At 39.2% G+C, this 24,486-nt stretch overlaps 1 protein-coding gene across 2 annotated transcripts in view; it reads right to left on the bottom strand.

The window, feature by feature from the left end:
* Positions 1-10,816: 10,816 nt before the first annotated feature.
* LOC135488889 (uncharacterized) overlaps positions 10,817-24,486 on the bottom strand; it is a 32,767-nt gene continuing 19,097 nt past the window's right edge. The window contains exons 4-6 of one of the 2 annotated variants that reach the window (XM_064773812.1): positions 22,403-22,538; positions 16,641-16,706; positions 10,818-16,106 (exon numbers count right to left, since the gene is read on the bottom strand). In XM_064773812.1, coding sequence (XP_064629882.1) covers positions 16,686-16,706; positions 22,403-22,538 — 157 coding nt within the window. In that variant the 3' untranslated portion in view covers positions 10,818-16,106; positions 16,641-16,685. Of the gene's footprint in view, positions 16,107-16,640; positions 16,707-22,402; positions 22,539-24,486 lie in introns of both variants that reach the window. The other variant, XM_064773802.1, reaches the window with a different exon arrangement.

The following is a 24,486-nucleotide window of genomic DNA, read 5'->3' as shown; positions in this document are numbered from 1 at the left end:
CTTACCTTATCTACTGCTAATCCCGTTTCCCTTAAGTCCACGCGGGCCTCGCCCCGCATAATGCCGTCCCCAGGTGATGAACAATCTCGGCATGAAAACAGGTCAACGTACTCCTCATTCGGGTTATTCCTCTTAGCAAACTTGTAATGAAATTTTGCGTATTCCAAAGTCTGGCATAATGAAAGAAATAGCAAGTGTTTATGACAAGATGAGCGACATCAATGAGATATGTTATTGCCTACCTCCACCCCAACACACCCACGCACGCGTATACGAAATATCTTCATTAGGATTAGTCTTGGGTGCTCAGCAGTTAGTTTCAAATATCGCAGTTTATCAGAATTAAAAGGAAGAGTAATGATACCGGTGTAACGTTTAAGGTTGTTCCCCATATTTCGGCAGTGTTTCTAAACACGTGGCAGCCAGAGAGACCATGACTTTTTAATCGGGGGAAACTGAGAAAAACTGTGAATCTTTTGTTTTGGGTCCCAATGATGGCCGACACACAGAAACGGAAAAAAATTGGCACTAATGCATGTTAACCTATGCATGTTTACTGCTTTTGTTGTCTGTCATTTCCTGTTCATGTAGAGGGCGGTTCCAGGATTGATCAGAAAATGTGAACAAATGTTCTGTAACCTATTTCTGCACAATTTATACTGTATATCTGCAGTGCTCTATACAGAAACTCCGTATTTAACACAAGAACCGGCCCCTGCGTCCCAAGTAATGCCCAAGTAGGGGGCGAAACGGAGTTAATCGCGACAATATTGTGTAATTCGTCCATTTATTTATTTCTTTTTAATACTGTACGGGTACGACAATAACAGATTTGAAAACTCAGGCCGATTCAACGGTGAATAATCCCTATACTACTAGTCTATGGCACTCGATGTGGATTTCTTGGTAGATATTTCTAGATGATAACTTGAGCACATCGTCTAATAGGTTTGTATCAGGTGTAGCTGTCCTGAATAAATAGAGAAAACAGTCTTTTTGTAATCCTATGCCTGTTTCAGGGTACAAATTGAGCTTATTTCAATCATGTCTGCATAAGTTGTGAAGATTATTGCATGTGCTGTGTTGTGTAGCATGTACAACGGAATAGGCAGATATGATCATAAGCACTTGGCTGAAAGTGTTCTACATGTATAAAATGACTTAATATGCAATATAAGACGGCAGACTGTCCTCTGTGGTTACTTTCATGCACTGCCTTGGCCGCTATGGTTACACTTGTACAGTCATGACAGTGACATACAGGTAACCATAGCGAACAGTCTGCCTTCTTATATTGAATTTTAAGACACTTTGTAGAACACTTTGAGCCAAGTGCTAGTTATCATATCTTTCTATTCTGGTGTTTATGCTACACATCACAGCACGTGCAATTATCTTCACAAATTCAGAAGATATGGGAGAAATCAGGGTAGTTGATAAAACTTGGAATCAGTGAAACCATGTAACCTGTGCTAAACCATGGAATCAGTCCTAAAAATGCATAAAAACATGAAATAATGCCATTGGAACCTAAGGTGGTTACGAATAAATATTTGGAGCTTATTTTTACATGATCAGATAGGAATTTAACGGTAGTTTAGAAATCAGTCGCATTTCCACAATCTATATTTTAGAACAACCCAGTCATACCTCGCCTCCAGTGTACATTACTGATCTCCCAAATATGGGCATGCACGTCACGACACGCCCACCACACACCCATAATATGCACCAATCAGCGCTCCGCTTACTACGCCACCACACGAGGCCTAATTGAACTACGGAGCGGTGTGATCATACAGGGTGATACAGAGAAGATTGACTACATCATGCAGTACCGGCTGGCGCTTATCCGCAGAAACGTAGATGAAGGTTTATTACCGAAGGTTTTAGCCGGGTTTGGAGATGAAAAATGTGAATAAATTCCTTCGCTGTGAGCGATTTCGTACATATTCATGTACACATCGAGGGATGTAAAGATATTTTCGTGATGTAACCAGTTCTAAGCGGACACATTTTTTAGTGATTCCCGTGTGCATGTTTGTCATATCTACTGAGTTTTATCAGAGCAATATATATACAAATGATTCTTCGCAAAAAAAACGTTTTATGTTAGTATATGGAATACAAAACAATCACAAAAGCTTACTTTTGCTTTCATCGAGGAGCAATAATTAGAGATTTGCAAATGGCGGCCCGTCATGAATATAAGTTTATTTTTTAACGACAACAACACATTTCCAATGCATTCAATGATGACGTCATCCTCCACAAAAATGTTGATTCCGGAACTACTGGCAAATTGCTATCAATAAAGTCAGCTGGGACGAGATTGGCAGTTGGGAGGGTATAAATCGTGGAAGGAACGCGCCCGATTTCACGCGGTACTTGCAGAGTGATTCCACGGTTTAGTACTGACTATTCCAAGGTTTATCACTGGTTACATGGTTTCACTGATTCCAAGCTTTATCAACTACCAGAAATCAGCGCATTTTGTACCCTGAATTAGGCATAGGTCAACAAAATCTAGCTTTTTCTACTTATTCAAGACAGCTATATCAATTTAAACCTACCAAAAGATGTCTTTAAGTTATCATCTAGAAATGTCTACCAGCAAATCCACGTCAAGTGCCACAAAACAGGAATTATTCGCTGTTGAATCTGCCAGAATTTTCAAATTTGTTGTTGTTGTCTGCAAGCGCTCGTGGTAACCATAGTGACTTGCTGACACTGTCCGAATCCCCAAAACTGTACATGGTATATAAAGCAGCATATGGTGAGCCCGTTTTTCGATCACACAGACCTCACTTTCCATGACCACTGCGATGCTAATATGAGCTGGATATAGCCAACAACTTCACAGGCGTTGCCCTTTTTATCATCTCTGAACGCAGTGTTCAGAGCGCAGTGTTAAGAGGTGATAAAAAGGGCAAACACGCTACACTTGCCGAACATATCAGAGGGCTGATCGGAGCAATAGCGATGGTCAGCGGCATCACGCTAACTTGTTACCATTGTGTATGGCCTGTTATGTGTAGCACTATGCGATTCACTGATTCATTCAATATTTCAGTCAGAAATCGAATGAATAGTTTCTTTAGTGAAAAATAAATCAAATAAATTGTCAATCGAATCGAATGATAGGTTGTTTTATCAAAAATGTATTGGAAAGAGTTTAAAATATCAAGACCGAGATCAAACAATCTCATTCGATTCTTACAAATCACCTATTCAATATTAATCGCATAATTCGTCATATAGATTAAAGTACATTTCGATATAATCAAATAGTTCTTACAAAAAATTGAATGATAATTTGATTTTAAGAATGAATGTTCATTCGATTCCATATCAAATGAAAAGCAATATTCGATTTAAAAATCAAATGGTCTATTTGATTTAAATCGAATGAGTATTCGATTTCTAAATCAAATGGTCTCATTCGATTCTGCTCCTATTCCATTCGATTCTAATTGGTTGCTAGTTTGTCACGTGACTATGATTGACCAATCAAAATCGAATAGAAACCTACAAAAATCGAATGACCTATTCGGTTTTAAATCGAATGGTCTATTCGATTCTGCTCCTATTCCATTCGATTCTAATTGGTTGCTAGTTTGTCACGTGACTACGATTGACCAATCAAAATCGAATAGAAATCTACAAAAATCGAATGACCTATTCGGTTTTAAATCGAATGGTCTATTCGATTCTGCTCCTATTCCATTCGATTCTAATTGGTTGCTAGTTTGTCACGTGACTACGATTGACCAATCAAAATCGAATAGAAATCTACAAAAATCGAATGACATATTCAATTTTAAATCGAATGGTCTATTCGATTTTAAATCGAATGACCTATTCGATTTAAATCGAATGAGTATTCGATTTCAAAATCGTATATACTTCTTATTTGATTCTGAAATTGAATATACTTTGATTAAATTGAAAGATTTGGTGTAATTAAAATCGAAAATGCTTCGTTTTTTGACCAGTTAATGCGATATATTTGAATCTGATTTTGATCTATTTCTTTCACCTTTTGATTTTTTCTAAGTTATATTCGATTATGAATTTATAGTGTTTGATTTGATATACAACAAGAACAGTATTTTTTGTTGATAAATGTTTGAAAAAAATCGAATGAATATGCAAAAAAATCAAATGATTGAGGGAAGAATCGAACAAAGTTGATTAAAATCGAATAGATAGACACAAAAATCGAATTTTAATTGCAATGTTGCTCAAATCGAATTTTGCTACAAAAAACATGCCATAATTGTGTGTACAGTGATGCCGTTTATATATGAGGGTAGGTGATAAAGCTTGGAACCAGTGAAACTGTGAAACCAGTAATAAACCTTGGAATCAGTCCTAAAAATGGATAAAAACATGAAATAATGCCATTTGAACCTAAGGTGGTTACGAATCAATATTTGGAGCTTATTTTTATATGATCAGATCGGAATTTGACGGTAGTTTAGATATCAGTCGCATATCCGATTCAATAATCTATATTTTAGAACAACCCAGTCATACCTCTCCTCCAGTGTACATTACTGATCTCCCAAATATAGGCATGCACGTCACGAGACGCCCACCACACACCCATAATATGGACCAATCAGCGCTCCGCTTACTACGCCACCACACGGGGCCTATTACGAACTACGGAGCGGTGTGATCATACAGGGTGATACAGAGAAGATTGACTACATCATGCAGTACCGGCTGGCGCTCATCAGTAGAAACGTAGATGAAGGTTTATTACCGAAGGTTTTAGCCGGGTTTGGAGATGAAAAATGTGAATAAATTCCTTCGCTTTGAGCGATTTCGTACATATTCATGTACGCATCGTGGGATGTAGAGATATTTTCGTGATGTAACCAGTTCTAAGCGGACACATTTTTTAGTGATTCCCGTGTGCATGTTTGTCATATCTACTGAGCTTTATCAGAGCATTATATATACAAATGATTCTTCTAATAAAAACGTTTTATGTTAGTATATGGAATACAAAACAATCACAAAAGCTTACTTTTGATCTCATCGAAGAGCAATAATTAGATATTTGCAAATGGCGGCCCGTCATGAATATAAATTGTGGAAGGAACGCACCCGATTTCACGCGGTACTTGCAGAGTGATTCCACGGTTTAGTACTGACTATTCCAAGGTTTATCACTGGTTACATGGTTTCACTGATTCCAAGCTTTATCAACTACCGTTTATGAGTGAGTATAGCCGATCAACTTCATTTGGAAATAGATTGCATATAAATGCATGCTGTACTTTTTCGTCAAGGTATTGACGCGCGCTGTGTGGAAGCTGAGCAATGTCAATACTTTGAGGGTCAAGATGACGTACCTGCGGATTTATCCTTATTTTCATGAAGACAATCCTTTGGCTGGCCTGATTGCAGCCTAGACGTCCCTCTATTTTAGATCTTCTGTAAAACTTTGTATAGCTCATTTTTCGTAGTGTGACATACTCACTACCCCTATCAGTTGAATTATCAAAATAGCAATATATCCTGATAGAAACATCAGTCTGTCCACCAATGAAGAGATTATATTCGCTGCCTACGCCACCGCCCGTTGGATAGACATCACTGCATTTCTCAGCCTTTGTGTGGTAAACATTGCATTTGCTTTTGCTGAAACGTTCGTGAAGCGAATGAGACAGCCGGATGGCCCAAACCACTCCATTGATAATTTACTAAATAACCTAAAAAGCCAGCAAGAACAGTGCGAAAACGGGGCTAATAACAATCACAATACAGTATAACATATGAAAATAACGTCCTCCCCAACATTTTAGACTCGAGCTTGTAAACTGCTGGTCAGATTATTTTGAAATATGATATTTCGCATTTCTAAAAGGTGATTCCAACCCGCATATTGGTATCGGGCTGTTTTACTCCTATCTCGTAAACAATTTGAAATATCGACAGGCTGAGTGTATTGAAAACAACTGGCGCCAAGATGGGGTACCCGTACGTTCGAGTGGGAGATATCGTCGTTGATGTACTTTTCACTACTATCAGTAACTCACAGAAACATAAAAACCTCAGAATAAACTGATTGCAATACATAACCGACGTTGTTTGAATCCTACAAAAAGTCTATATAAAGAACCAGAAAACAAGATACCTCCGAGATTGATGGTGAAAGAAAAAAATATTTGGACAAACACTATGTAGGCCTACAGTAATCGTGAAATATCAAGGACTTCTGAAGAGTAAAAAGAGGAAGTACAAACGGGAGCAGAGCCCAAATCTATTATGAAGATTTTGTCACCCCTCGTGGGAGAATGGTGAACTATTTAAGTGGCGATGCTGTAGAGCTCTGCTACTTCCTGTACTTAGAGCAGGCTGGTAACTCTAGATTCCGTTCATGCTATTTGCACTGCCTCTTTTTAATCTCCAGAAATAACCTTCCCCATGATATTATGATACATGTATCTTAAAAACTCTCTCAGGAATGTGTATACTGTCTCAGGTTGACCACAGGCGTCAATATTTTGAATAAAACTTAAACTCCTATAGCAATGCTATAGAACTCTTTAATAATGAAGTGAATGCCACTTTCAAGGGTGGTATTCTTTACTCTGGAAAACAAAGAACTGACGCTAACCCCTGAAGTCGGCATTCACTTCGTTTTGAAAGTGTTCTAATTGTTAGGCTAGCTGAATTCTGGGTTGTTATCATCAACATTCAACTTTACCTTTCAAATAACCTTAAAGAGTCACACCCATCCTGACAAATAATCTTGCTCCCAACCAACTGGCATCTCATTTCAGCACTGGTATATTCAAAAGTAATGCATTGATTTGATAGCAAACACATCATGCTACAAATGAATATGTTCCTGACTTCTAAGGCCGAAGAGAGAGCAATCAGTGGCTGGCCCAGAAAAACGTTTCTGTAATATGTTCCTGTTACGTTGCTTAATGAAACTCTTGAAGTCATGTTCAGTATACCTGGCCGTGAGACACTCATACAGTTGAAAAGCAACACCTGTGAAGAGTTGCACCATGGCTTCACCTTGGAGCACACCGCGGTAAAAGTCTTTAGATCGTGTCGCCGAGGTTTTCTCAATAATTTCTTGGCTGGATTGCTTTTTCAAATTGAGTGCAGCCGTTTTTTCTTCCATTGGTCTAGGTTGCAAAAAGCTTCACCACTCTTCATACAAATATATGTTCAATTATAGTGATTTGAAATCATTGTGATGCAAATACTTTTCAGTGCCACTTTTGAATTCACATTTTTGCCCGCAGCAATATTAGAAGTAATCGATCACTAATTCTTTTTTTCTTGTTCTAAATTCGCGATACTTCGGCATGAGTAATGAACATAGCATATTCAGAAATTCGATTTCTACTGTAAAACGCTAGTGGGCTACCTTGTTACTCATACTATAAGTCGGTAATTTGCTTGTCCATATAAATGTCCATTATTTTGGGCACATTTTCTAAAACGGACCGAGATTCAACAACAACACAGCGACTTTTTTCGAATAAAATAGGTTTTTATTAAATTTCTCACCAGGGTTGTTCGACAGGCGTGACGTAAAATTTAATTGATCAAGATTATATTTAAGGAATTGAACCCGAGGCGGAGGACCTTGGTTGAGTTACCAAGACACTCGAGGGTGGAGCTAAAATTTCGTCCAAACACTCGCCTACCAAGACACTCGAGGGTGGAGCTAAAATACAGGGTTTGGACGAAATTTTAGCTCCACCCGAGAGTGTCTTGGTAACTCAACCAAGGTCCGAAGCCGAGGGTTCAATTTCTATTCTAAAATACTTCAAACTTAAAAAGATAGGCCACGAAAATAACTTGAATATGTGCGAATTTGGCAAATTCCATCCATCGCCGGCCCGGCCGGAGCGCCGGTAGCGCCGTTGTTTACTTTATGTTACGGCAACGTTACAGAAAATGAGACGTGTACATTTTGTACAGCGCGCATAGGAAGTCCGCATCGGCTCGCTCAAGTGATGCTAAAATCCGCGCAAATGGGCTATTTGGAGCGTTTTTCTCGGCAAATATGTATAGTGCTCATTAAAAAACTTAGGGTGGTTGATGCTTCCTTGACTGATTTGTGTTTGAAGCAGTGTTTTGAGAGCCTCAAACTTCTGAAGTGAGCTTAAATTCCATTGACGTGACGTGTGCATGGTTTCCACATTTTAGTGCAACCCGAGGGAACTTTGGTAGAGCATCTTGGGCTGAGTTCGACTGTAACTCTAGGGTCGGCTTAGAGTTCCTCAGGCGATGACATCATGCCTTAAATGCGCATGTCGAGTAGGGGTAGCACGCGAACGCAGTCGAGTCGGTTCGGGTTGATTTGGTTTGTTTAAACATGGCGGATATAGCGGCAATATACGAATTTTTAGACTTCATTTTTCCCAATAGTACAATAGATGTAGAGCTGACAAGTTAAGAACATTTATGGACACTATGTTTGTTCGCCAGAAGGAAATGGGTGCCCAAAATAACTGGATTTGCAGAAAATGTTATCCCGCAATTCAGTTTGCAGGACTTCAGAGCCCACTTCAGAGTTGGAAGGGGGGTGTTCGAGACACTTTTGACCGAACTTTATCCCGATCTGGTTTCCGAACATGTCGGTGGTACAGAACCTGTTCCCCCAGAAAAGCAATTGCTGCTTTTTTTATGGTACATGGTCAACGAGGGAGAATCGATGAGAGAAGTTGCCATCCAGTTTGGATATAACAATGTAAAAATCACGAATTTATCCCTTACGTTTTCGAGGCCGCCATTTTGTCACGTGGTTTTTGTCGAGTCTGCTGAGTTCAACGCTCATGCCATCGAGGGTTGAGCCCGAGTAGCTAACTAGGTCAGATATGACGTCACTCGGGTCGGTACCCGCGGAATAAATGAAGTTCGACTGGAGCTCGACCCGACCGAGTCCAACCTCGGGTTACAGTCGAACTCTGCCTTGGTTGCGTGTCCAAAACACTCCGCTCTCAGAACGAGGCTTATGCATTTTCCATTTAAAAGTTGACTTTACGGTACCAAGGTATTTTAGAATTGGCGTCCATAATGTATGTCGTCCGACGTAACGTCTTTTGGACGTATTGTTAGGCAAAGGCGCTGGGAGAAACACTGCTGAGCTGTTGAAAAACCATGGTCACAGTTCCAGGAATTTGATTTGCCCGAGCAGTCACAGTTGCTGATGTAGGCCAATCAAGAGTTGGTACAGCAATGTTTTTGGGCACGAAATTTGCTCTAAATGGGTAAAGTCGTAGTGGGCAGGAGAAGCACATTTCAGTGGGTACTGGGCATGTCCTCACTAATCAGACTACATATGTCCATTCGAACGACAAATGAACGAGTTGAACGTGAACCCTATGTAACACACCCAAGAAAAAGGACGGATGAATCGTGACGCGTGAATCGTGACGTGTGAAGAGTGAATGGGTCACGTATGGCAAGCCAAAGCGGAATTTATTCAAGACTTTAGAATTACCATTCAAGAAGTTAAATATAAGTTCAAGAAGGAAATATATGTTCAAGACTAAAATATGTTCAACCTTGAATCAAATGCTTTCAACCTTGAATAAAATATGTTCAACCTTGAATAAAATATGTTCAACCTTGAATAAAATATGTCCAACCTTGAACAAAATATATTCAACCTTGAACAAAATATATTCAAGACTCACGTGACCATATTCAAGACGCACGTGACCACAAAATTGATGACGTAGTTGCTCATGTTTTGATGCTTTACGGACTTTCCCGAACCCGCGTCCGGACTTTCCCGAACCCATGGTACTTGTGTTGCGTTTCGGAGCTCGAATTGTTCGCACGAGGTTTTGACACATGGTTGTACACGTACCAAGCCGCCTACACCTGACATGTACTGTAATCCTACACATCATGACATGGATGCCGAGTGAATGTCAGAGTCGATACATGTTTCACAGACATATCAGGCAAATTATAGGTTCAAAATGCGCAATGCCTCTCACCTTTCATTCTTAAGGCCGACACCACTGTATCGGATTCTCGTTGTCTTTTGACATATTTGAGTGTTTAGGCTATACAGGCAATCAATCATGTCGTGAAACAGAACGCATCAGAAGTACCACAGATTCTACGTCATCAATTTTGTGGTCACGTGCGTCTTGAATATGGTCACGTGAGTCTTGAATATATTTTGTTCAAGGTTGAATATATTTTGTTCAAGGTTGGACATATTTTATTCAAGGTTGAACATATTTTATTCAAGGTTGAACATATTTTATTCAAGGTTGAAAACATTTGATTCAAGGTTGAACATATTTTAGTCTTGAACATATATTTCCTTCTTGAACTTATATTTTACTTCTTGAATGGTAATTCTAAAGTCTTGAATAAATTCCGCTTTGGCTTGCCATAGTCACGCGTGAAGAGTGAAAAGTGAATAATTCATTCCTATGTCACGTTGCCCAGGATTCACTTTGTCACTTGTCACGAACTAACTAACTTAGGCTTGAAAACACGACGTGAGGATGAAAAGAGACTTCGTGAATCGTATGTAGCCGGTTCCTTGGAAATGACTTGTTCGTTCTTCATGTCATGCATGAAACATGAACAGTGACGCGTTATATGTGAAAACGTAAACTGTATGTAATCGTGCACCAGGGTAATCAAGTCACAAAGTTTGTGCAATTGTCGATCAGTTCCGGCGTAGATGTGTATGGTGTCTTCATATTTGAAAAAAAAAATCTTTTCTGAAAAGCCAGTTTATTGCGTCCTGTCGACCCAATGTCAGAAAAAAAGAAGTATGTGATAACCAAGCAGTGTGGACTACTCGAACACTACTTCCCATTACGAACCAATTGCAAACTGTACAGAAGGTATGTATTCATAAAAATCACCGAAGGGTATGTCACAGCATGCACCAGAGTGTACAGAAGGTGAGGGTTGCGCCTAGCAACACCAGACAGAGAGCACGTGTTACACTCCAGAATCAAGCAACAGAATCATCACATCGACACATTAATTTGTTTTAGCAAATTTTATTTCGCACATGAAAAAAATAAAAACTTGTACTCTAGACTCGTCGACCTACGACCGTTTTGGAATATGCAAACCAAGCCCCCAAAGATGTTAATATGACTTTTGTCATTTGATGCAATTCAATATAGTTCAATCGAGATAGCCAGTAGCGCGGCGACAGCAAGTTGGATAACATTTCTGATCATGCAACATGTCTTGCCCTTGACGTTTTTGTGTCGATTTCTTCAAACTGCAAGGGCAGATAGGCCCTGAGCTAATCAGGTATGAAGGGGCCTTCGCCTGTCCAATGCGTATTGTGCTGGGGGTGGTCATGCCCCGAGATGATGAACCGGTGTTAGAACGGTGAGTCTAGAGTATTTCGTATCAATTGATCACAACGTGTATATTTGGACAATCGTCTAGGCTGCATGGTCTATACTATACTTGCTGGTTTACCGAAGAAGACACTTGCTCCATTACAGCGTGTTCAAAATACTGCTGCTCGCATCGTTTGCAGAGTCAGGAAGTTTGATCACATAACACCCACTTTGATCAAGCTTCACTGGCTGCCTGTGGCAGAAAGGATTGACTTTAAGGTGTTGCTTCAGGTGCACAAGTGCGTGCAGGGTGCAGCTCCCCAGTATCTGAGAGACCTTGTTTCTGGGAAACCTGCTCCTCGCACAACCCGATCAGGTGCTTTCTCGGAGCTGGTGGTTCCCAGAACCAAGACTTCTTTTGGGGATCGTAGTTTCAAGTGTTATGGACCGCGTCTATGGAATACTCTTCCATGCCACATTCTGGACACTGTGGACACTGAAAAATTCAAGGGAGCGATAAAGACCTGGCTGTTTGTGCGAGCTTTTGGAGAGGGAGCGCTGTGAGCAAGGACTCTGTCCATGGAATAGCGCTATAAAAGAGACTGTTATTATTATTATTATTATTACTATTACATTCATCACGAATACAACATTTATTTAAAATAAAGGAAAAATCGGCCATTCCCCAAGGTAATGTCCAAGGTCGAAAGACCATATTGTTAGAAGCTTCTTACTTATCTTATCTTATCTTAGTCAAGATTCTTAAAACAATCTTACCGTGATTCTTGACTGGGGGAATTTTACGCGGGACCCAACTGTAAAGCCGAAGCGTTCATATCTGGTGCAAAAAAAAACCAAAAAAAACCTTGGAATCAGTGAAACCATGTAACCTGTGCTAAACCATGGAATAGTCAGTACTAAACCGTGGAATCACTGTGAAATATTGATTCGTAGCCACCTTAGGTTCAAATGGCATTATTTCATGTTTTTATGCATTTTTAGGACTGATTCCAAGGTTTATCACTGGTTTCACGGTTTCACTGGTTCCAAGCTTTATCACCTATCCTCATATATAAACGGCATCACTGTACGCACAATGGTAACAAGTTAGCGTGATGCCGCTGACCATCGCTATTGCTCCGATCAGCCCTCTGATATGTTCGGCAAGTGTAGCCTGTTTGCCCTTTTTATCACCTCTGAACACTGCGCTCTGAACACTGCGTTCAGAGATGATAAAAAGGGCAACGCCTGTGAAGTTGTTGGCTATATCCAGCTCATATTAGCATCGCAGTGGTCATGGAAAGTGAGGTCTCTGTGATCGAAAAACGGGCTCACCATATGCTACTTTATATACCATGTACAGTTTTGGGGATTCGGACAGTGTCAGCAAGTCACTGTTCACTATGGTTACCACGAGCGCTTGCAGACGACAACAACAAATTTGAAAATTCTGGCAGATTCAACAGCGAATAATTCCTGTTTTGTGGCACTTGACGTGGATTTGCTGGTAGACATTTCTAGATGATAACTTAAAGAATCTTTTGGTAGGTTTAAATTGATATAGCTGTCTTGAATAAGTAGAAAAAGCTAGATTTTGTTGACCTATGCCTAATTCAGGGTACAAAATGCGCTGATTTCTGGTAGTTGATAAAGCTTGGAATCAGTGAAACCATGTAACCAGTGATAAACCTTGGAATAGTCAGTACTAAACCGTGGAATCACTCTGCAAGTACCGCGTGAAATCGGGTGCGTTCCTTCCACAATTTATACCCTTCCAACTGCCAATCTCGTCTCAGCTGACTTTTTTGATAGCAATTTGCCAGTAGTTCCAGAAAACACCTTTTTGTGGACGTTGACGTCATCATGGAATGCATTTGAAATGCATTGTTGTCGTTAAACCCACTCGATTTCAGTGATTTTGAGCTCGTTTTCATCTCCAAACCCGGCTAAAACCTTCGGTAATAAATCTTCTTATACGTTTCTTGTCATGCTTAAGATTATGTACGGATAAGTGCCAGCCGGTACTGCATGATGTAGTCAATCTTCTCTGTATCACCCTGTATGATCACACCGCTCCGTAGTTAAATTAGGCCCCGTGTGGTGGCGTAGTAAGCGGAGCGCTGATTGGTGCATATTATGGGTGTGTGGTGGGCGTGTTGTGACGTGCATGCCCATATTTGGGAGATCAGTAATGTACACTGGAGGCGAGGTATGACTGGGTTGTTCTAAAATATAGATTATTGAATCGGAAATGCGACTGATTTCTAAACTACCGTCAAATTCCGATCTGATCATGTAAAAGTAAGCTCCAAATATTGATTCGTAACCACCTCAGGTTCCAATGGCATTATTTCATGTTTTTATACATTTTTAGGACTGATTCCATGGTTTAGCACAGGTTACATGGTTTCACTGATTCCAAGTTTTATTAACTACCTTTACAAATAGGTACAACATCTACCAGATACCAGATACTCATGTCGATTTCTGACAAATTTTGGAAAGATCACATAACTGACACCTTAATGTCTGACGTTAACGTGACGTCATTGACTCAATCTTTGATTGTTGCGTATTATATAGAGAAAACGCTGAAACGAACATACATGTAGCTATGTTTTTTGTTGATCAAATAAATCGTCTGTTTGTGCATAATGTTAATCTGATATCCTTGTTATCATATATACCAACGAGTACCAAATTTTGATAGTATTGTCCTTTAGATTGGTCAGTTCCTGTTTTAGGAACAGGAAATTATTCAATGACATGAATAGGTCATATTTAAAAGAGTCAATCAGATGTCAGGGATTTTGTCATCCGCCAAAATAATTAGCATACGACCAATAGCCTCTCTGACTAATTTATATCAACCACAGCCCAGATGAAATCAGGGGTTGATGTTTGCTTCTGTTCCCTGCACACAAACCCCTGAAACATCCTCTCTCATTGGCGGAAGTGCTTGCACAAAGCCAAATGCGCCCACCTGTGGTGTCTTATCTCTTCAAAACGACCGGTACCCTTGAATGTCTAGTATTTTAAACACTTTGGGAATCCATAAAGCAAAACCCCCTTAAGCTGTAAAACTAAGACCCGATGAATAACGCCTTAGTAATGGCTGTGTATCATCACAACATGAAAACTATGCTTGAATAACTACATAATTAGTGATGTTTAAATTTAAATAAAACTAATACCATCTAAGCAATAAAACTATATGCAAGACTCAACTCTAAAACTAACACCACATATTTTATGCTATAAAACTATAACAAACCTGAAATTAAGACCCCCTCTAAGAATGACCTCACTGATATCTTTCATTATCAAAACTTATCAACTTGACAACTACCGGTACCGATAACAAAACACCTGAACAACACCTCAGTAATGACTGTGCTCATCGAACTTGAAAACTATGCTTGAAATCTAGAGAAAAGTCATGTTTAAAAACAAATAAAACTAAGACCCACCACCCAAAGATGAGAGAGAAGCATTTTTCTCAAGGGTCTTGTAGTATAGGAGGATATTGGTTAAGGTGCATCGGGATCTTGGTATGGTAGTGGGTTTCAGTTGTATAGAGGTCTGAAGTCTTAGTTCTATACACAGCCTGTTAAATGGTAACATGACGTCAACATGGCGTCAAAACTAAGACAAAAGTTGACGGCATGTCACAATAATGCAAGACCCAAGTGACAGTCGGCGCCATGTAGCGGTGGCTGTAGTTTTGCTGGTACATCTCCGATGATTTCTGAGCAACTTCTGCTTCGAATTTCAATGAAACCTGCTCATCACATACATTGCTTGTCATTCTTCAAAACAGTAAATTAGCTTAAAAAAAACAACAACAACAAATAGTATGAATTACGCAGTCTAGACGAATAATACTGGTTAGAATCAATCAGTATCAATTCGCAACCTACGTTTTGTGCCTATTTCAATTATAAGTAGCTGAGATGGGCGTGGTCGAATAGCCATTTCTCTTTGTCGCTCAGTCCTGGTTTGACGCATGACATATGCACTGCCTTCCAGCCAAGATGACCAAGCTTCATTTTACAAGCTGTCACGTTTAGAAACACTGTTCGGTTTGTGCCAAATCGAATTTCAAATGTGCAACTCAATGGTGATGCGTTGAAAAATTGGCCTGTGGTGATTTCCAGAGTCGCCCCAGGCGTACTCCAGGTGTCAGGATCGATAGTGCTGCCGAGGACCTTTCTTCAGAGATACAGGTCTTGACGTGCTGTGACTTGACCAAATAAATAAAAACTGGCTAGATTCGCGGTAACCAGTATGATTGTGACGAGCGCGAAAAAAAAACGAGCAAATTTTGTCTATTATTTAGTTCTCTGCTAGCAGCTATACGTTCCAGGGGCTATATGTTCTCCCTTTCATTCAGGGTGATGATATTTTTCTCTGGTAAGACCACATGAAGAGCTCTTCAAATTAAAGCATGTCAGATGGGCATATACAATATTGTGATTGAGTTACGACAAAGAATGAAACAATTGGTCAAAAGGAGGTTAATCTTCATGTAGTGACCTTTCACTTTGCTGATAGTTCAGACGAGGGGTGTGGAACGGACCCGGAAAATAAAGGTCAGTTCTGATTCTGCAGCAGGGCAGTTCGCCGTGTTTAGGTTCGATTTCGTTTGCTTCCTCGCCGTCACGTCTTCGCAATTGCTCTTTCAGGTCCGCCATTATTTTCTGCAAACTCTCAGCAGCATCATTCAGTCTATCCGTTGCAAACTGAGCCGGATTTTGACTTGGCGATCCAAAGTTGATCTGCCCCCTGATTGTTTAAAACAGAAAAAAAATTGTAACTGGGATGTGGTAAGGTAAATGTAGTAACCCATTAACGTCATGAGTTCCTACCAAATTTTCAATCATTGATTATCTGTCCGTTTTGTTTCGTGCTCTGAAGCACAGGTGTGACGTATTAGGTGCATCATATTACAACAGATATATGACCAACTAAATATACTATACTCTGCTGGAAACTGCATTCAAATATCTTATTTTTTATCTCTGTGTTATTTTTAAAAAACGGTGGACATTCACTTTTTGGTAGGACTGTACACGAAAACGTATCACCAGTGACCTAACGATGTCAGCGTTACCATTGTATCTTATTTACTCTTATTTTTGCCAAGGTCGAATAATTTTTGATTATTCAATTTTTGAGATCAAATTCTAGGTCTAAATACTCACTTTAAGGTTTCTGAAAATACCTTTATTCCTATGAGTGTTGGGACTACAGTATCTTAGGCGGTTGGATCAATTAAATTTCATTTTTAAGATTACTGCACGATACATAAAAGCTTACCAGAGCATTGTATTTATTTGTCCAGTCTGCATATCGTAATCATCATCATCTTCTGTCTCGGTTTTCCTAAAAATGACAAAAAGCAATTTAACCCAATGTAGCCGGGTGTTTTTAAACCCAAGACCTAAGAATCTATAAAACTTAGACCCAACTATAAAACTCAGACCCAGAGGACTATAAAACTAAAACCCAACTATAAAACTTAGATCCATAGGACAATAAGACTAAAACCCAACTAGAAAATTAAGACCCATAGAACTAAAAAAACTAAGGCCTTTACAGAATTTCGGAGAGAATATAAGAGTCTTTTAATTAGCTCAAAAAACATCTTATGGCCAATATTCATCACATTCGTAGAAGTAATATATATTTAACCCACTTTCCCGAGCTATTTTCACCAATTTCAGCCCAAAAGACCCCATTTTGTGGATTTTCTTGGGATGTCTCAGAAAAACACCCCTTTTTGACATTTTTTTCATATCGAAAACCTATGTATACAGTAGAGCAGAATCTGGCTGAGCTGACTATAGTCATATCCTAAGTTATTGTGGTATTCGCTGACTGTTATATAATCAAGGTCAATGCTGATAAAGTGAATATGATATAGAGTTCACTTGAGTTGCTGCTTTATTAACCATATCTTGTTCTATCTATACTTGACATTCAATAATAATGTAGCATATAGAGGTTTTGGTCTGCAAACTATTTCTGATTCTGGCTTCCACTCATCGTAACCATTACTCCATCCTACGAGAATTTTGGTCTGATTGTCCCTTTTCTTGAACCATTTGTTTCGATATAGAAAAGTTCGGTTTAATCTGTATAATCCACGCGCCATCTCTTCCTCAAGTTTGGGGGCATCGTTGTTTTTCCTGCAAACAAAGAGCATTTTTTTAAATTTGGCACAAGGTACATCAGCTAAGGAACACATTCAGTTGACAAAGTGAAAAAAATGCAGAGAAATGTCACAAAGAAGAATTAAGAAATGTACTTACATAAAAGCTCCATTATTCATCACCCACAGAATTCGAAACAGAGTATTTTTGTACATTTCAAGTCACTTTACAAAGTGCGATTGTCTCCAGCCTCAGACACATGGCATTGTTTAGAGAAAGGTGTCATTAGAAAGATTTATTTGTCTACTTGTCCATACCACTTGGAACTTTTCGGCTCTTGGTGTCTGGGGTGAAGAAGATGTCACATTTGATGAAAAGTCGGGGGCGCAAATTGCTATTTGATGCCTGTTGCATTGTAAAAAAGGCTGAACTTGAACTGTCCAGCGGAAATTTCTCCATGAAAGGAAAGCTTGCATATTCACATAATGCATGTCATTGGAAATCTGAGAACCTTGTGTTTTAAAACCGATTGGAAAAAAATGACTTCATTACCAGCAGAGGCTCGAGACGGGTTTAGGTGACAAAAACAGGGTTGCAGCATAGGGAAATAGCTCAGCCTTATCCATCCACCGCAACATATTTGGTGGGAAATGATATTATTGGAGTTTTATAATTGGGTCATAGTTTTTTAGTCCTATGGGTCTTAGTTTTCTAGTTTGGTCTTAGTTTCTAGTTTGGTCTTAGTTTTCTAGTCCTGTGGGTCATAGTTTTCTAGTTGGGTCTTAGTTTCATAGTCCTATGGGTCTTAGTTTTATAGCTGAGTCTTAAATTTATAAAGTCTTAGGTCTTAGGACTTAGGTTTATAGACGCCCAATGTAGCCATATTGATCAGTATCAAAGACGCGAATAAAAGGATCGGGCAAAGTAAACCGGGGTTTTTTAGATATAAATATCTAATAGAATCTAATAATTTTAACCGAAAGCGTCCTTCAAAGGGACGGTTTTTGTTGCTGCGACCTGCGACCATTCGAGCCGGAAAAATCTCTCTATTGCGACAGTCAACAATCGGTATTTAATAGCTGCGCCCTGCAATGATCAAGTTACATAGCAATTACCGGTTTTACCCCCAGACGAGTGGTATTTGTATTGCTAATCGCAGCCATAATTGCGAGACGTTGCGATGAAAATCTTTTGTTTGCAGGGTACTGACGAAACGAGTGCAAGCTGTGCCTTGCGATATTGTAGAGCCCGCACTCTGACGGAAGCATCATATACATAATATGTATTATACGTTATTGAGTTTGTACATATTATGTACAAACTCAATAACGTATGCAAACTGGGTATATTCAAATGGGACACCGCCATGTGCACTGCCTGTTCTCAATAGACTGCTCTGTATTCCTTGTTCTAACCGATTCGACAGTCCGCAGCACAGAATCTCATCAGCGAACTTCATTAGTGCCGGTGTAACAGCCTTAAATGTCCCGAAAGAAAAATTTTCTTCGCTATCTATATGGTGATAGATAAAGGAATGGCCTATAATATGCAATAAAGACCTGTAATAAATAAAGACCTATAATATGCAATACAATAGAAATGAGACATATCCCAATCTTGACTAGTTTATACTTGATTGTAGAGATTCCAGAACGTCTTTTAATATTAATTGCAGCCCCCAAATCTGACCACATCATGACGAACTGGCAAACAGTAGACAAAGGTATATAGGACCACTATAAAAAGTGAAAGTTGTTAGCCTATCTAAATATCCAAAGTAGGTTACTAGGCCATGACCCACTCTGGAGATTTTACACCATATCCAAACTAGGTCACTAGGTCAGGTCAACTTTCAAACTTCTCACACACAAAGTAGGTCAGTAGGTCACTAGGTCACTAGGTCAAAAGTTCATAATTTTCCCCAAGTAGCCCATATACTACTCCCATTTGTGTCGTATATCACTGGAAACGCCCGATTCCCCTGATTCTGCAGGATGTTAAATCGGGCATTTTATTTCTTTAAATAAATCATAAGCGTCGCATTTGCTCCTAGCTCTGTTCACCATCCCAAATGGCAATGTTGCCAATTGGGCCGGACAATCAGGGAAAACCCCAAATATTATACGTTTCTTCCTGAATAATTCTTACAGTGACCATTCTCTCGTGAAAGACTGTTGCTTACGCTACACAAAAATCAAAAAAATATCGAGGGTCAACCATTGAACTTTTGAGATATGTTGAATTTTGCACAAATCAGCGAAAAACGCACCAACTTTCAACACGGGGCCGACGCACATCCCAAGTTCAGTGTACACATACGTCGGCTACAACAGTAAAATGCGTAGTTTCTTGTTAGCCGCCTATTGAGTAGCGCTCCAGGTTTCTGAAACTCCAAAAAAAATGTATTCGCCAAAACAACTGCTAAATCAACACTAGCGTACTGTATGGCAAGCCGTTTGCTTCAAAAAGTCGAGATGATTTTTTTCAAGTCGAGATTTTTTTTTTCAAGTCAAGAAAAAATATTTCAAGTCAAGAAATTTCTTCAAAAAGTTGAGATTAGTATTTTCAAGTTTACATATTTTTTTTTTCAATTCTACAAGTTTTTTTTTAAGTCGACTTTTTAAATATATATACATATTTTTTTTTTAAGTAAAAAAATTTTCATTAATTTTTTTATATACAACTTATCTATGGCAAGCCGTTTGCTTCAAAAAGTCGAAATGATTTTTTTTCTAGTCGAAATGATTTTTTTTCTAGTCGAAATGATTTTTTTCTAGTCAAGATATTTTTTTTCAAGTCAAGAAAAAAAATTTGAAATTAATTTTTTTTTCAAGTCGAGATATTTATTTTTCTTCTCATTTAACTTATTGAAGTTGAATCAATTAATAAAAATTTCACTGCGAGAAAAAAATGATTATAAAAATAAAAATAGTGTTTCTAAAATATAATAATGATATACCGAAATAGTGTCGAAAGTAAAAATTTCATACTCGAGTAAAAATTTCGTACACGAGAAAATAATCAGTCGAGCGCTACAAAAATAAAGTCGAACATTATGACGTCATCCGTTTTTGTGTACATTGCGCGCGCTGTTCCAATTCAACACCTGGCCAGCCGCGATCAGGCCCGTGTGTCGTGTTATTCTGCAAACCCTCTATCGCGTGCAATACCTGATCGTTAGTGCTGTGCATATGCACCAAGACCTCCGCAAAATCTTCTGCCAAAACGGAACCGGCACCGAAGTGATCGCATGCACGTATATACAGCGCACTCAGAATTCCTAGAATGTCATCTAGTAGCCTGGAACAGTTCTCTAGTTTGTTTTGATCTAATGATTGTCTGGCCCTTTCAGATCGCCGGACCAAAGCGGGACACTGACGCAGACACTCGGCAATGTCAACAACATCGCCTCCTGCCATCTTGCATACTGTATAGACTGGTCCCCTGCTATGTATATATGTGGGCATTAGAATGCGAAGTCAGCAAGAGAACGGCTGGGGACGAGTCGACATACTGTACACGAAAAGTGATGACGTCATAATGTTCGACTTATTTTTCTGTCTCGAATGTGTTTTTTTTTGTTGAATAGGAAATTTGTCATTTGCAATAACTTTTTATCGACTTGAAAATTTTTTTTTAAGAATTAGAAAAATAATCAACTGATAAGTTGTATATAAAAAAATTAACGAAAACAAATTTTTTTTACTAAAAACAAAATATGTATATATATTTAAAAAGTCGACTTAAAAAAAAACTTGTAGAATTGAAAAAAAATGTGTAAACTTGAAAATACTAATCTCAACTTTTTGAAGAAATTTCTTGACTTGAAATATTTTTTCTTGACTTGAAAAAAAAAATCTCGACTTAAAAAAAATCATCTCGACTTTTTGAAGCAAACGGCTTGCCATAGTGGGACATGAAAATTTCGTATTCGGAAAATCTGAGCTACCTCTCGACTTGGATTTGTCTCCGGACATTAGCCTGTAGGTTCTGACCTTAAAACTTACAATGTTACTGGCCATGTTGACAGAACAGCGTCAACAAACACTTTATAGCAAACTAACGGTTTCCGCGTGTTCCCTTAGTGAGAATAGGTGCAGCTTTTATAGAGATTCTCTCTTGAAACAAAGCAGGCCAGGTTGTCACTCTTCTACTGTAGAATTAGTGGTCTTTCCTGATAATAGAGCCTTGTGTGTTGTTGCGCACATCAATTCTTATTTAGAGCGAACTAGAGATCTCAGAGAGGATTCCGCTGACAATTTGTTGCTTAGCTTTGCTCGACCTCACAAGCCTGTTTTCACCGAGACAATTTGACGATGGATTAAACTGGTTATAGAACTGGCTGGAGTTAACACCAATGTGTAGTGTATGAAGTGTATGGATATCCTTCGGGGCTGTATGGTCTACTCTACTGCATTAATCACAAATTGGCAATAAAAAATGATAATAAATATAGAAAATATGGGCCATTTTCCAAGTTAAAGTATTTACGCGTGACTCATCTATGAAACCTAAGCGTTCAGACATATTGATGATGTCACATCACTGGCATCCAATCATGCATATGATCACGTTACTAGCCTAATCTGCGATAAAACAATCAAACATATGTCTCGAGGTAAAATGTCGATGATTTTTTTTCTTTGTGATCCCGAGGCTTTTTATCTAAAAGTTATCAGAGACACATTTTTTTTGAAATTGGTAAGTCATTGACACTGCGATTTTTGTGGCGTCCTACCAATGCCGTTACTGTTCAATAGTTCTAATTGCTGAAATTAAGACGAGATATGACGCGAGATTGCTTCAAATTGTGGACACTTTTGTCAATCCATCTGCTGGATATAGGACTTTAAAGACAGCAATTTTTTTCTCAATTACCCAATATTACCGTGAATTTTTAGAAATGAACACTAGTTAAGTACCTACCGGTGACGATGAGTTGTATGTTTGACCATAGCATTTTGTCGTTGTCCAATCTGTATCGCATTCAGGACTATCGTCACGCTTCGCATTCCGACTTCTAATATGTTCTGAAATCGCCAGGCCGTGAGGTTCGCAAAGTCTGTTCATAGAGAAAACAATTTCAGTGGCGTTTGAAATTCACACGCAGCATGCATAAGGGTTCTGCAATATTGATGATGCGGAAAAGACTAGTATGAAAATCCACTTACAGGACAAATGAATTTCGTTTCGATATACAGTCAGGGCGGTGTTACAGTTTTGCTGTACGATGGGTATTTCGTGCCCCCCCCCCCCCCGCCCCTCGGCCAGCAGACGATCTTTATCAAAGTGGTTTAAGGAATTGATACCTAACTGGAGGTATTGGTCACCCATACCGTGAGGGTGGGGCACAAAACGACCAGTCTTTCTTGAGACATTGATGTCCATGTAAAAGGGGTAGGTACCGCTTCTGCAAGCGTCGAAATCAACATCTGATTTGCTCCATTTGAATAGGAGCAAAGTCATCGTTAATAATATCGAGGTGTTAAAAACAGCCTTATTACTGTACGATGGTAAAACCTCCATCCATGCCTTAAACCACGTTGACCTGTTAGAATTTCATCTCACTGACGATTTGGACCAATTGTAAAGCATCAAAATACCGATTTTATAAATGAAAATGTTTTCTTTAATTGGTTATTGTGGGATTTCTATCCTTTAAGTCGTCGTTTCCGTCGTAATTTTCCTTGAATATCATGATTATTCGCCTTGTGTTTTTGCATGGAGAGCTATAATCTTTTTTATTAAGTCTGGGAAATTTTGTTTCAACACGGACCGTCCGTGGTTTCAATTTCAACTTTTAGGAGATGTTGATTTTGGACCTTTTTTACACTTGTGGGAATATACGATTTTCATGGTACAAGATATAACAAACGAAAATATTCATTACCAGGGGATTTGTTGTTGGCCATCGGCGTTCGCGCTCTGAAAGCCACAATGGCTGTGTGAGGAGACAATGTCGTCGGCATTTCGAATAGGTAATCCCGGGTTCGATCCTTGGTCTAACTCAAACCTCACTAATCGTTTGTTTCTTTTCGTTTCTTTTCGTTTTTTCGTTGGATTAGCCTCACTAACCATACACGTTCAAGACGGATCGTATAAGAAGAAGAGAAAGAAGTTGGCTGGTAAATTTGAGGGGCCAAATAGTCCCTTCGAACGCTTTCGAAAGCGTTTGAAGGGACTGATGGTCAGTTGCACCTGTGCAGAATCAGAATAAAATACTAGAATTCCGAAATTTGCTGGTAGCAAATTTGATAGTCCCCAGGTAGTCGTCATGTCAACAGAGTAGAAAGCGAGAACATTTTGCGCCGTCGTATTCCGATTTGACTGGTTAGTGGTGAAATCTGCTTTTACTTTAGTTCTAACGTTGTCTGAATTAAAGATGCTTTCCCAATGCTTGACTGGTCCGGCAAGAGGCATTGACAGGAAAACGTGACGTCATTTTGGCCATTCTTCTTACCGCACGCCCTCCCTCTCCGTAAAACTTCCAGACATGGTGTGAAGTGGGAGGGCGCACAATGGGAACCACACTGCCGCGATGTTAATAGTTTCTATTTATAGAATTCAGCGGCAGAGATTTTAATCAGAGAAAAAGTAGATTAACTCGGCTAATCTCAATGGATTTTACCCAGGAATGTTTTCAAGGCGAGAGAAACATCTGATTTAAGTACTGCGCTTATTAGATTTCATGTTCATGCCGAAGATTGGCCTAAAACGTGGACGAAAAGAGTGCATTATCGAGTGTTGGAGAGGTCACGTGATTGGACGAGAAACCTGAGCGAAAACAATACTGACTCCAGCTCCCAGAGAGGGAGGAGTTGGAGTCATAAAAACGCATCTAAAGCATCGAAATATTCTGAGTTTTGAAAAATCTTTTTGCGATAGTCCATGAATCGAATTGGGTTTCTTTATAATACCTCCATCGTCCCATCGCTCGACCAACTCCTGAGAATAATGACGTCATTATGACGGGGCGGAGCTTATGCTAATATATCAGCGTCTCGCCTCTG

The sequence above is a fragment of the Lineus longissimus genome, chromosome 1 (assembly GCF_910592395.1).
Source record: "Lineus longissimus chromosome 1, tnLinLong1.2, whole genome shotgun sequence".
Classification (NCBI taxonomy): Eukaryota; Metazoa; Nemertea; class Pilidiophora; order Heteronemertea; family Lineidae; genus Lineus; species Lineus longissimus.
This window is presented reverse-complemented; position numbering and strand designations above follow the sequence as displayed.